The following is a 13,769-nucleotide window of genomic DNA, read 5'->3' as shown; positions in this document are numbered from 1 at the left end:
GCAGGAGACCCGGGTTTGACCCCTGGGTTGGGAAGATACCCTGGAGAAGGGAATGGCAATCCACCCCAGCATTCTTGCCTGGACAATCCCATGGCCAGAGGAGCTTGGCAGGCTACAGTCCATGGGATTGCAAAAATAGGATACGACTGAGCGACTAACACTTTCACTTTTTTTCATGTTGAGGAAGGTATGCTCAAATATTTTCTATTGATGGGGTACATGATCAAAAGAGCTTAGAGACTACTCAACTAGAATGATGACAAAAACCATTAAAGACTCCACCATGCTTCCTAGGAAGGCCTGGGGCCTCACAAGGGGCCTCTACCAGGTTGGCTTAATATAGAAGGAAAAGTCAACTCTCAGCTGGGAAAGCCCTAGCTTTTCTCTAGTGCCTCGGGATCATTTAAAGAAAAAATCATATGCATTTTCGTGAAACAGGAAAAATATTATTATATGACTGTTACTATCTAAACTCACAGTTCAGTTCAGTTCAGTCGCTCAGTCGTGTCTGACTCTTTGCGACCCCATGAATCACAGCACGCCAGGCCTCCCTGTCCATCACCAACTCCCGGAGTTCACTTGATGGACATGACTCTAAACTCACAAACAGCGTCTAAAAAAAGTTGTATCATCGTGGGCCTGACCTATGCAATCGCGGCCCCTGAAATGCAAGTGGAATTAGAACACAGCCCATGTCCTGCTCACCGTGTGCCTCGAGAGGGATGTCTCTGCCCCCAGGAAGGGGAGTCATTTACTCTCATAAAGGTGTTGCATGGATTACCAACAGCCCTGCTGCTGCTTTTTTTTTCTTTATTTGAATATAATTTTCTAACGAGTTAGGCTTTCATAAATACAGTTTATTGCTTGGTTTGTCTTTGCCTAACACTAATTTTGAGTTTCCAGCCCTGGAGAGTGTGCCTCATGGTGGGGGTGGCAGAATGGGGTCCCGGCTTCAGCAGGTGCCGCTCTTCAAAACACAGTTCCCCTCCCCCAAGGCAGAGAACTCAAAAGCTGAATATTATTTTTGGCCCCTGTGTCTCAGAGACATCCCAGTCAGACATCTGACCAAGCAAGTTGTTCCACAACAGAAACACAGCTAACACTTCAGTCCAGCCTATGTCGGGGGCAGCCTGTTGCCTGTGGCCTGCATCAGTCTCCACTGGACACAGCCATCCAGTTATGGAAGGTGCCGTTTCACTCCGCTGAAACCACCGTGGAATAATGCAATCCTTTCAAATACAGCCCCATGGGCTCAGAGCTGTCCACACAAGTCCCCGCTCACTCTTCTCCTCTTGCAAACTCCACCGATCTATTTATTGGGAAATGTGATGTTTTTCCCTCCAAATGTCGTCTCCCTCTTAGGGAGTGATGTTGCTTCCTGGCTATTGGTTAGCAGCAAGAAAGGCAGCAGTGCTGGGTCTCTGCAGGCGGTCTCTGTGGTTCCTGGGATCCTCAAGCGTCGGTCTTGGGTTCCTTTATCGATTTGACAAACTCCTTGACCTCCTCTTCCAAGACCTTGTTCCTCTTCTCCACATCCTCCCGGCAGCGTTCCACGTTGCGGAGGCTGATTTCCAAGGCTGCTGACTTCTTCTTCTCATTCTCCAGTTCTTCATTGAGCCTCACCACCTTAGCCCACACGTCATAATTTTCCTTCTCGAGGCTATGAAGAAGGGAAGAAAAGAATGGGATGACAAGGCATGACCTCTAGACTCTCCCTCCGGCCTTGCCCACTGCCACCCTGTCCGTTTCACCTTCCATATCACAAGACCCATCTCCAGCCTGTGCCTTCTAGTCCCACCCCAGACAGGAGGACTTCCCAGTAAAGCTGAACTCCCACAGCATGTTCCCGCTCCTCTTTCGTCATTTATCATCCATCCTGTGACATCTCGTGTTGTTTTTCATGTCGTTTTGTGTTTTGTATCTTCTACCACCCTATAAAGTCTTTGAATGAAGATACCACCTCTAATACTTAGAGCCCACTAGCGTCTTACATCTGTCCTGCTCTGTGGAAGTATTGATTGACAGCTGAATCTCACCCAGATTCCGTGTGTACGGATCCCCAGCCCCTGTGTAGGGATCCCCAGCCCCTGTGTACACATGTGTGCCTTCTCATCCTGCTCCACGCAGACCATGGATCAGAGCCTTCTCTCATGAAGGCTCCTGGAGACCAAGATTTGGAGAATCCAGGGAGCTGCCCTTTGAGACCAATGGTCTTTCCAGCCCCACCCACACTTCTGAATCCTATTCAAAGTGCAAGATCTACTGGATTCCTGAATTCCCAGGATTTTCACTGTTACTGCCCCAAATCTTGGTCTCATCCCAGGTGCCTGTCTGTCCCACTTCAGGCTGTGCTGAATTAACCCTTGAAAAATGAGCGTATATATGACATTTTTAAACCACGGTAGGGAATTTCAGGCCTGTGAGGAGAATGTGATTAGAAAAGTCACTTCAGAGTTTCATTCTGTGAGATACTGCCTCCATGCTACCCAATGGCAGAGACATTCTTAAATGGAGACTTGAGCTCCTGTTTGAGCCCATCCCTGGGCTCCCCTGGTAGCTCAGATGGTAAGGAATCTGCCTGCAATGCAGCAGACCCATCTACAGCGTGTGCAGGGGATCCCGGTTCAATCCCTAGGTCGGGAAGATCCCCTGAAGAAGGGAATGGCAACCTACTCCACTATTCTTGCCTGGTGAATTCCATGGACAAAGGAGCTTGGCGGGCTACTGTCCATGGGGTTGCAAAGAGTTGAACACAACTGAGCAACTAACACTTTCACTGGCTTCTAACTTCACAGGCCCGGTCGATGCTGCACGTAATGGCCTCTCATCAGAGTATTGCCTACCATTGCCCATTTCTTCTTAAAGCCAAATTAGACATTCCTCTGGAATCCACATTGCAGGAAGGTTCTTTCCCATCTTCCCTAGTGACTCAGACAGTATACAATCTACCTGCAACGTGGGAAACCCAGGTTTGATCCCTGATTTGGGAAGATACTTGGCAGGAGGAAACGGCAACCCACTCCAGTATTCTTGTCTAGGCAATCCTATGGACAGAGGAGTCTGGTGGGTTACAGTCCATGCGGTTGCAAAGAGTCAGACACGACTGACTGAGTAACACTTTTACTTTCTGTAATCCTACTCATCACAAATCTAATTTTCTTCTCACAGTTCTCCACATCCCTCTTGTTCAGAGGGCAACCTCACGAGACACTGCTAGATCTTGACCACTGATTCCAGTGGTGGAGAGGTAGAATCTGAGTGGGCTCGGGAGGGTGGCTGACCCGGGTTCAAATCCCAGCCCCATCAATGATTAGCTGTGCAATCTTTAGGAACCTTTTTATACTTCCCAAACTCTTATTTCTTCTGTAAAATGAGGGTATTACCTATTTCACCTCATTACTGAAGGGATTATATGAGAAGGGATGTCTGAAGCATGAAGATTAGAGAAAGTATTATAGACTGAGTCCTCTTTCCTCTCCCATGGAGGAGTTGGGAGTCCCCACCCCCCACCCAATTTTGGATTCAGAAGACTTTGTCCCCTCCAGGAGGAGTGGCCACCTTAATAAATATTTGCAGAGTTGCTGAATGACATTAATACAAAAAAGTTTTTAAATTTCTCTTAATGTTTTAGGGCAAATGCATGAGACTCTTTGCGATCCCATGGACTGCAGTCCTCTAGGCTCCTGTGTCCATGGAATTTTCCAGGCAAGAATACCGGAGTGGGTTGCCATTTCCTCCTCCAGGGAATCTTTCCAACCCAGGGATTGAATCTGCCTCCCATGTGTCTCCTGCATTGGCAGGCACATTCTTTACCACTACTCTACCTGGGAAGCTCCTATTAAGGCACGTTGATGCTTAAACAATCACTTTTTGGAAATAGCTGGTTAAGCTACTTAAGCTACATACTTACTTTTCCACGAATTTAATCTAAAGTTTAGTGTTTTCACTAATTTGGTCATCTCCTCAATCTTTTTGCCCTTTTTCTTCATTAGGCCAGACTACTTACTATAGAATCTGTCGTCTATAATTGAAGTTTCATGATGTCACTCCTTTGGCAGAGAAAAATCCCTATTTGCTTTTAATATGGAAAACAAGTGGCTGCCCAAGCCCCTCTGGGATTGACTTACTTTTCAATCTGTTCCTCGTACATTTGCTTCTGTGTTTCTATTTCCTTTCGCAGCTCCTGGACCATCCTCTGCAAAGATTCAAGTTCCTCTTCACCAGAGATTTTTTTCCCAGGCCCAGTTTCAGAGTTTAGGCTGGCAAAAGCATCTCTCTTGGAGTCACAGGCCTGGGGTGAGAGTGTACTGGCTTCATCCCCAGGCGACCCGGGCTGGGTGGGGACATTATCATAGGTGGAAGTTCGCTGGGAGTCGAAAAGCTGCGGCACACCTTGAGACATCGTTCTCCTGTGCCCATCCCCAGCCTTCGCCTCCGAAGAAGATGACCAGAATTCATTTTTAAATATCTCTGTTTTGCAGCTGTTGGCACCTTGCAAAGCAGAGGTCAAGAAGCATTTCCGGTTTGGGAGCGTCTGAGTCCTTTTTCGTGATTGCGGCTTCCAATCCCCTGGCTTGTCCCTGGATGCTTTGTCTTCTAGACACCCATCGTTTGGCTGTTGTCCAGTGGGGCTGGTTGCATCTGAGTCACTGGCCTGAAAAAAAAAATGGCCATGGATGTTACATGGGTTTTTGTCACATGTGTCATGTTCTCAGGATGAGAAACTTGAAAGAAGCCATCTCCTGGGTGCGCATCTATGAAACTCCAGAAGACCGTCTCTTTTATTTCCTTGGTATTTTATTATTGTATTTTAGATTAGAGGATAAATACTTAACAATATTGTGATGGTCTTTGCCACACATAAACATGAATTGGCCACAGGTATACATATGTCCCTTCCTTCCTGAATCCCCCTTCCATTGTCCACCCCATCCCACCCCTCTAAATTGTCAGAGAGCACTTTGAGTTCCCTGCATCTTACATTAGACTCCCAGTGGCTATGTATTTTACATACGACAATGTATATGTTTCAATGCTATTCTCTCAAATCATCCCCCCCTCCTTCCCCCACTGTGTCCAAAAGTCTGTTCTTTATGACTGTATCTCTTTTGCTGTCCTGCATATAGGGTTGTCAATACTATCTTTCTAGATTCCATATATATGTATTAATATATGACCTTTATGACTTACTTGACTATGCATAATAAGCTCTAGGTTCATCCACCTCATTAGAACTGACTCAAATGCATTCCTTTTTATAGCTGAGTAATATTCTATTGTGTATATGTACCACAACTTCTTTACCCATTATCTGTCGATGGACATCCAGGTTGCTTCTATGTCCTAGCTATTGTAAATAGTACTGCAATGAACATTTGAGTACCTGTGTATTTTTCAGTTATGGTTTCCTCAGGATATATGTCCAGTAGTGGGATTGCTGGGTTGTATGGTAGTTTTATTCCTAGTTTATTAAGGAATCTCCAGATTGTTCTTCATAGAGGCTGTATCAATTTGCATTCCCACAAACAGTGTAGAAGGGTTCCCTTTTCTCCCCACTCTCTAGCATTTATCATTTGTAGACTTTTTGATGATGACCATTCTGACTGGTGTAAGATGATACCTGATTGTAGTTTTGATTGGCATTTCTCTAATAATGAGCAATGTTGAGCATCTTTTCATGTGTTTCTTAGCTATCTATATGTCTTCTTTGGGGAAATGTCTGTTTAGGTAAGAAGACCATCTCTTAATTTGTCACATTAGTTGATTTTCTGCCAGGCACTTTTTTCAGAAGAATATTACATTAATACTTGAAGGAACTCATGCTCTAGAAGTGAAATGCTGACTAAAATCAATTGCTTGTGGGAAGGAGTCTTAAAATAGGATCTTTTAAAATAACCTTAGAATGGGGAGGCTTTTCCATGACCAAAATCCAGAAGCCATAAAAGAAAAGTTTGATAAATTCAATCTACATGGGTTTCCATGATTTTCCAAATTAAAAGTAAGCCACAGAAATCACTACATGCTAAATCAAAAAAGAATTAACAAACTAACAAAAATATTTGCAATGCATATCACAGACAATAGGCTATTTTCCCTAATACATAAAGTTCATAAAATTTGAGAAGACCAATAATCAATAGAGACATAGGCAAAGAACAAGGTCAGACGGTTTATGTAGGAAAATGCAACTGGCCCTTACACATATGACAACAATGTTTGGATTCTCTTACAACAGGAAAACTTCACAATTAAAATTAATGAAATATCAGTTCTTTCCTATCAGATGGGAACCCCCACCCCCTGAAAGCTAACATACTCTGCTGGGAAAAGTGTAGGGAAATAGATAATTTCATGCATCACTGGTGGAAGCACAAAAGAGGACAACCACTATTTAACAATTTTAATCAAAATTACATTACAAATCTATTTACTGACTCATCAATCCCACTTCGAGGAATTTATGCCAGAAATATATTTGTCTGAGCATTAAATAAAGCATGGTCAAGATTATTTATGGCATCCTTGTTTGTAGTATAAAGGAATAAAAGTAACCTGCTCGTCTCTAGGGGCTGGCTGAGTAGATCATGGTCCATGCACAGAATGGAATACCATGTGTGTGAGTCGCTCAGTCATGTCCGACTCTGTGACCACATGGACTGTGGTCTGCCAGGCTCCTCTGCCCATGGAATTCTCCAGGCAAGAATATTGGAGCGGGCTGCCATGCCCTTCTCTAGGGGATCTTCTTGACCCAGGGATCAAACCTAGGTCTTCTGCATTGCAGGCAGATTCTTTACCATCATACATCTGCCAAAAACACAGTTTATGAAGTTGCTGTCTATGTATTGACATGAAAATGTCTCCAGAGTATGCCATTAAACAGAAAACTTCAAGATACAGAGTAGCATGCATGTGTGCCTGTGTGTGTGTGTGTAAGGGGAGAGAATGAGTATGTTATACCTTGTATAAAAAGGGAGGTAAATAACAGTTTACATTCATATTTACTTATGTTTTCATAAAGGAACATTGGGAAGACGAAAAAGGAACTGATAAAGGCAGGGAAGAATGAGGTGGGTGGAGAGAGCAGAGGGAGCTGAAGTTCTAAACATATCTCTTTTTCTTTTGTTTTGATGTTTTTGTATCATGGATATATATGTTTAGATTAAATTAAGAAGAAAGAGAAAAAGACTGAGCCCTAAATGTAAAATCAGAAAATCAGGGCTCAAGCTGCACTGGAGGCTTCTAGCTTATCACCTGCGCCAGCAACCCCACCTGGAATCAGAAGGGCCTGGGCCCTGAGATGCAAACTAGGTCTAAGTCCCACTCTCCTGCCATTCTAGTACCATCACCTTGGGCTAGCTGGTCCACCTCCCTGAGCCTCAGCACCTCAGCTATCAGATGTGTAAGATAAATTCTGCCCTACAGAGGAAGGGTGACGACTCCACACGTGATCTATTCAAGGTCTCCAGCACAGTGCCTCTCTTTAGGGTTACACTAAGTACAGAAACCTGTCAAATGAGCAAAATGGCCACTCTCAAGGACGTCCAGGATGATTTCACTATATGAAGTAGGAACATTCCTAAATATTAATTTGATTTTAGAGTATTAGTAAGATGCACTGTATCCAGACAGGCATCATCCAGGAAAAAAATCACAACCACCACCACCTTTTTTTCAATACTTTCTTCACCATCCACAGGATTAACAGTACTGAAGGCAGCTGACAGCACCTGGTCAACCAGGACTTTTAGATTCATTACTTGGTCACACATCAAGAATCAAGCTGCTACGTAAAGTTCACATGTTCTTTTAAAAAATATTTGTTTCTCTAAAGATGTAAAAATAGCTGAGCTTTGTAAATTGTTGGCCTTACTCTAAATTTCAGAGTCTGCAGAGTTTTTTGACATTGTGAACGTGAGCCGCAATCCTTCAGTACAAATGAGGGGTTGACATTGCTGAGACAGCTTATCAGGGAAAGGGAAATAATACACAAACACATCACATACTCTGAGAAAGAAATCACGTTTCATGGCTCAGCAGGAAACCAGTTCTCTCTGGACTTTCACCCGGAATTTTCAACAACTCTCACTGAAACATTTACACTGTGGTATACATTAATTTCCCTATCAAACTTCCCTGGACTGCATTTGAAAGGGTTTCCTTTTTAATGTGGGCTTCAGTGAGGACTCCCATTGCTCAGTCACTGAGGGGTGGGCACACATGTCACTAATCTCATCTCCAGGATACCAACAGAAACTAGATTTTGAAAGATGCCAGGCTTTCAAGATGCATTCAAATGAGTCTATACCAGCTGCGCCCACTGCCATAGCATCTCCCAGGACTCCCCAGATTGCCAGCCCAGAGCAGCTCTTACATGGAATGACCTGGACTGAAGGAAGAGTTGGATGGAAAGAGGAAGGTTTTCTACACCTTACCATGTTACTTACACTGTCAGTCCTAGAAATTGGAGGGTCCTCAGTGGCATCCCAGCCCACAGAGCTTCGTGCAACTGGAGGTTTCTTGGGGTCATTTTGGGGGGCAGGGGGTGACAAAGGTGCGTCCTTGGACTTGGGGAAAAGGACTTCGTGGTCTCTGATCATCATGGTCATCACTCTTTGGATTTGAGGAGTCCCTGAAAGAAAGAAGAAAGAGATTTGTAGTGCAAGACCATGGGCAGGGGGCAGGCAGTCCTCAAGGGTCTCCACCCATGAAGTGTCACTAAACTTGACTCTAAAACCACATGGCCCCCACGGACTTCAGTTATTCCTCACAGAATCCTTCTTAATTGCTTGGGATAGGGGATCCTGAAAAGGATGAGACAGAAGGATATGGGACTGGGGTGAAAAAGGGTTGTTTTCAGCCTATAGTCCTCTGCATCATCTTTGATTAGGAAGTAGGGACTACAACAAGAAAAAAAATGAAGACATCTTTCTCTCCTGATGTGGTCCTCAATATGACATCTGATTTCTTACTGCACACATACCTAATGTGCGCCAAGCGTACTGCCTCCCCGAAATTATGGCAGACATCAATACTCTGTGTCAGAACTCTTGTTCACTGAACTAAGACACAGCCTCAGAAGTCTTTTCAGCACAGCTTTACACGTAGCCTCTTGCTGAGGTGTCTTATAAAATTACATTTGTTCGTACTCTCTGGTTAAGGGTGTTTAAAAATACTAAAAGATTAAGAAACACTAGCTAAATGTTTGTGTGATGACTGGTAAATCTCTAACCTCTCTGCTCTGCTGTGACCCAGAAAATAAACTGCCTGCTGATTTCACAGGGTTATTTTACAACTCAGATAAGATAATCTACAGAAAACTCTCAGCAAATTGCAGAGCAATTTGGTAGTGATGTCACTGTTATTACTTCCTCTGCCCCTGCCATCACCATGGGACCAGCGGTACCTCTCATGATCACAGCAGGGTCCTCGACCTTCGACCTGATGAGATTCACACCAATCACAGTAGCCAGATTGTCCACACTCATTTTGTTAACTCCACAGTTCAGCTGGATTTCATGGAGGAACCTGCGGGCAGCCAGGATATCCCAGAGTGGGAGACAAGAAGTTGCCACAAGGAAGTACTTCCAGGTACCAACAAGATCACAGAGGTATGTCTCAACTCTTTCCTCCTGGTCTCAGGAATGGGACCAGTCTGCTTTGACTACAGGAATTTGGTTTTGTCTCAAAAGATTCAAGATCAAGGCAGACAAGAAACAAGCAGCCCAGCTGCTGAGGGTGGTGTAGGGGTCAAGGGTGGCTAGGAAGTTACATTGGCACAAAGCAGGGTCCAGTGCAAGGAGCTAAGAGGAGATGAGAAAGATTAAAATGGGTGTGGACCATGCCTAGTCTTCACTTTACAGGCTTATCTCCCAGGCTTTCTGTACATCCCAGCTGAGTCTCCAGAGAAGAAAATGTTATAGTGAGATTTCATAAATGGGAATTCATGATCCCTCCGTGCTCTCATCCTCAGAGTACACCACCGAGCATCTCAAATTTTCAGCAGGCGCTCAAAAACTAACAATGAATTTTCACTATAATTCTACCCAGCTGAGGCATGAAGCTCTCAGACTCATTATTAAAAAAAAAAAAAACTCTGAAAAGATCAGCAAAGGGATTTCTAAACACTATCTCTAAAAAACACTTTTAAAGGAATAGGCTGAAACAATATAAAATTCCCAATATGGAGAAATTCTCAGAGAAGGGTGTGGTGTCCAAATGAGAAAACTTAATGGAATATTAGAGTCATATATAACCCTATTTTGCAACATAGGAAAATTCTCAAACTATAATGTTTAGCCAAAAGAAGCAGCTTACAAATATATATATATATATATATATATATATATATATATATATTATTAACATATATACATATTTCTAATTTGGTATAAAAATTGTTTCCCTATTATTTATATTGATAGATGTGAAGATGTAGCACAGAGACAACAACATTCAGAAGGAAACGCATTCAAATGTTAATAGTGATTTTTGCTGGGTGAATGGACTTGGGGTAATTTTTGTTTATATACAGTATTTTGTATTTTGCTGGTTTCCAAACCAAGCATGTATCTCTTCTATAATTTGGAAACTATAGAAAATTTAAAAAAAATAATAAAGAGAAATTCAGCTATGTCTGGGATGGAGATCCAGGTTCCCAACTCAGCCTGATCTGGGTCAATCTACTTACTGTGTGTTGCCGCAAAGTCAGCACACAGCAGGTCCTCAGAAAGGGAACTAAGAAAGATAGCCTGGAATGAATGCCTCTGGGTACTAAGTTATGATCCAGAGTCAGGAAAATGGGAGATAATTCTAGAAAATTTTAAGGATTTTGGGTTCTAATGTCTGTTCCAGGATTCTGGGCAGCCTTGGAGTAGGTTTGAAGGAAGACGTATGTTTCCTTTTTGTGTTGATCAGATTTTCAGGGGATCCTTTAAATTATCTTGGGGTCACAGGAAAACTACCTCAGTGGTCTGTGAATAGAGTTGATCTTCCAAAGGTCTGGACCAGAATCTCTTGAGTTCACAGAGATCCTCTTTCCTCCTATAACTGGGGGCCTCTTTCTGGTGTGGCTGAAAATTATGGAGCTGATTCCAGGGGCCTCTTACCTGCAGATGTAGCTCAGGAGGCTATAGTTTTCTCGGGGAAGAATAGAAAGCTGTTTTATCAACTCCTGCTGGGCCTGGGAAGAGATTTCAACACCAGTGAATGAGGCTGCTCACTTGCCAGCAATGGGACCCTGGAACATAACTGGGGTTCATCTCTGCAGGAGCAACGCTTTGGCAGTCAATCCTATCTGTCACCATAGTTTTCTATGTTTTTTTAAAAAATGTTTCATTTTGAAATAGCTATAAATCCACAGGAAGCTGCAAAAACAGCATGGAGATGCTCATTGCTTTTAGTACAGTGTATTTCTTTATTCATCTGCAATTATGCTCTCCTCCCCAACTCAGAACTACTCTAAGGCAAGAACTAAGTGATAACCATACTCACAATAATTGTTTGTTTCATAAATGCTAGAGATGTAACACTCCAATAAAGAATTGGACCAGAACCAAATGCCCCCAAGTAACTTCAAATGTATTGAGAAGGAGGATGCTTCTGAGAACTGGGATTTCAAGCAATATGGTTTTCCTGGAACACACTGGGACACAAAGCCAGGATGACCAACCTGGAGGGCAGGTGAGAGGTCTGAAGGTTAGAGCTCCATGACGACACTGAATGTCATAGAGAGTCATACAAGGAGAGCATGTGCCAGGAAGAAGAAGGACTGCAAACTTTCTTTCCTGTTTTCACTCATAGTACCTGCAGGGGCTGCCATCACTATTTTTTAAAGATTTTTTTAAATGTGGATCATTATTAAAGTATTTATTGAATTTGTTACATTGTTGCTTCTGTTTTATGTTTTGGTTGTTTCTGGCTGCAAGGCATGTGGAATCTTAGCTCCCTAACCAGGGATGGAACCCACATCCCCTGCATTGGAAAGTGAAGTCTTAACCTCTGGACCACCAGGGAAGTCCCGAATCAATAATTTTAAAATGTGACTCACTTGTGACACATATCCTTTGGTTCTCCAAACGATCCTGTTATGAAACCTAAGTTTGTACTGTCTACTATAACAGCAACTTGCTGCATGTGACTATTATAAAATACAATAAAATTAGAAATTTCGTTCCTTAGTTGTACTAGCCACATTTCAAGTACCTAGTGGCCACATACAATGAGCAGTTACTACATTGGATGGTGCAGCTATGTAACAGTTCAATCATTGTAGAAAGTTCTCTTGGTCTACGAAAATAAACTGAATCTTACAGAAGATACATCATTTGCTATTAATAAATAGCAAAATCAAAGTTAAATTTATTGCAAGTTTTTCTGTGCACCATTTTGCCAGAGAGAGCTTTTAGCTTAGTAGTGCTAAACACAAATCTCCCCCCGCCCCCAACGTGGGGAGTTAGACCCCTTTAATAGCTGTGTAATACAAACACATTCATGGACCATTTAGTTTTGCAAATCTTGATTAAAAACCATGAAGGTTTTATCGTTGTCAGTAGGCTTTTACTGGTTTCTTTTGCTGGTTGGTTAGTTTCTTTAACATGATTCTAATGTGGTTAACTGTTGATTCTAAGCCCTTTAAGGAAACAATTTACCTGAGGATCAAAACTCCTGCTGGTGAAGAGCTTTGTGATGTTGCAGACAGGAACTGTAGGCCCTGCAGGCAGCTGTGGCTGAAATGAGCCAAGGAAAGTTCCTGTCCTTCCTCTCCCTGGCATATGTTCCTCATATACCCACACCTGCCATGCATGGTATCACAAAGCTAGAACACTAGGACCCTGCATCTGCCCTCCAGGTTGGTCAGTCTGTCTTTCTGTTCCAGCAGGTTTCAGCAAGGCCATATTGCTTGAAACCTTCTCAGAAGCATCCTCCTTCTCTTACTAGCTTTAAGGTGACTTGAGGGTATTTGATGATAGTCCAGTTCTTTGTTGGCATGCGACATCCCATAAAGACTGTTACCATGATTGGCTTCACTGAACTTTTTGCTGTTGAGAAAGTTCTAGTTTAACAAAGTATCTCACCAAAAGGTCCACCCTTGACCCACTGTTGCCTGCCTAACAGACTAGTGTACAGTAACCATTACCTTCTTCTAAAGTAGGACAACTCACTCTAATGACATACAAACCTTTGCCTCATCTGAATTCATGAGCTGCCCACAGAGCAGGAACCCATCGTACTGGCTCCAGGGAACGACGGGCTCTGGGAGGTCTCGGAGGTAGAGCTTCAGCAGGGAGGCCACCGTGTGGACATCTGTATCTCTGGAAGAAAATAAGCAATGCTTTTTGAAAGTAAAGTTCCAGAATTCTCCTCACCTCCCTGCTGCCAATCCACTGAATAAAACCAGGTCCCCAAAAGGAAATTTTGCAAAGTAGACTCAGCAGCAGCAGAGTTTGATAAAGATGCATTTGACTAAAATATTTTTGCTACTCCCCCTTCTGGAATAACAATCCCCGACACCATTTCCTTTATCTCTTCTATCTAAGAGCCTCAAAGATAAGTTGAAGGTCTACTTTTCCATTAAACCTGTTAAACTATCTAGCCTTCATTGCTTTCTTCTTTCTCTAAGTCACTTAGTATATTACAACTTAGCATTTTCTATGTAGTCTATAGTTTTTCATGTGATAACTCATTTATAGCTATGGCCCATTGTTCTCTTTAATCCCTCAGAGAGTTTACATAGTTCTGGGCTTCATTCATATATTTACATGATCATTTAT

The 13,769-nt window shown here is 42.9% G+C and overlaps 1 protein-coding gene across 7 annotated transcripts in view; it reads right to left on the bottom strand.

The window, feature by feature from the left end:
* Window positions 1-840: 840 nt before the first annotated feature.
* The window catches only part of ARHGAP25 (Rho GTPase activating protein 25), a 92,335-nt gene continuing 79,406 nt past the window's right edge, over window positions 841-13,769 (bottom strand). For 5 of the 7 annotated variants that reach the window (XM_070798903.1, XM_070798902.1, XM_070798901.1 and 2 more), the window contains 7 exons: window positions 13,178-13,310; window positions 12,648-12,725; window positions 11,106-11,179; window positions 9,404-9,525; window positions 8,445-8,629; window positions 4,128-4,654; window positions 841-1,660 (listed from right to left, as the gene is read on the bottom strand). In XM_070798903.1, the coding sequence (XP_070655004.1) occupies window positions 1,453-1,660; window positions 4,128-4,654; window positions 8,445-8,629; window positions 9,404-9,525; window positions 11,106-11,179; window positions 12,648-12,725; window positions 13,178-13,310 (1,327 nt within the window). In that variant the 3' untranslated portion in view covers window positions 841-1,452. The remainder of the gene's footprint in view (window positions 1,661-4,127; window positions 4,655-8,444; window positions 8,630-9,403; window positions 9,526-11,105; window positions 11,180-12,647; window positions 12,726-13,177; window positions 13,311-13,769) is intronic. The other 2 variants (XM_019970424.2, XM_019970423.2) reach the window with 1 other exon arrangement.

The sequence above is a fragment of the Bos indicus genome, chromosome 11 (assembly GCF_029378745.1).
Source record: "Bos indicus isolate NIAB-ARS_2022 breed Sahiwal x Tharparkar chromosome 11, NIAB-ARS_B.indTharparkar_mat_pri_1.0, whole genome shotgun sequence".
Taxonomy (NCBI): Eukaryota; Metazoa; Chordata; class Mammalia; order Artiodactyla; family Bovidae; genus Bos; species Bos indicus.
This window is presented reverse-complemented; position numbering and strand designations above follow the sequence as displayed.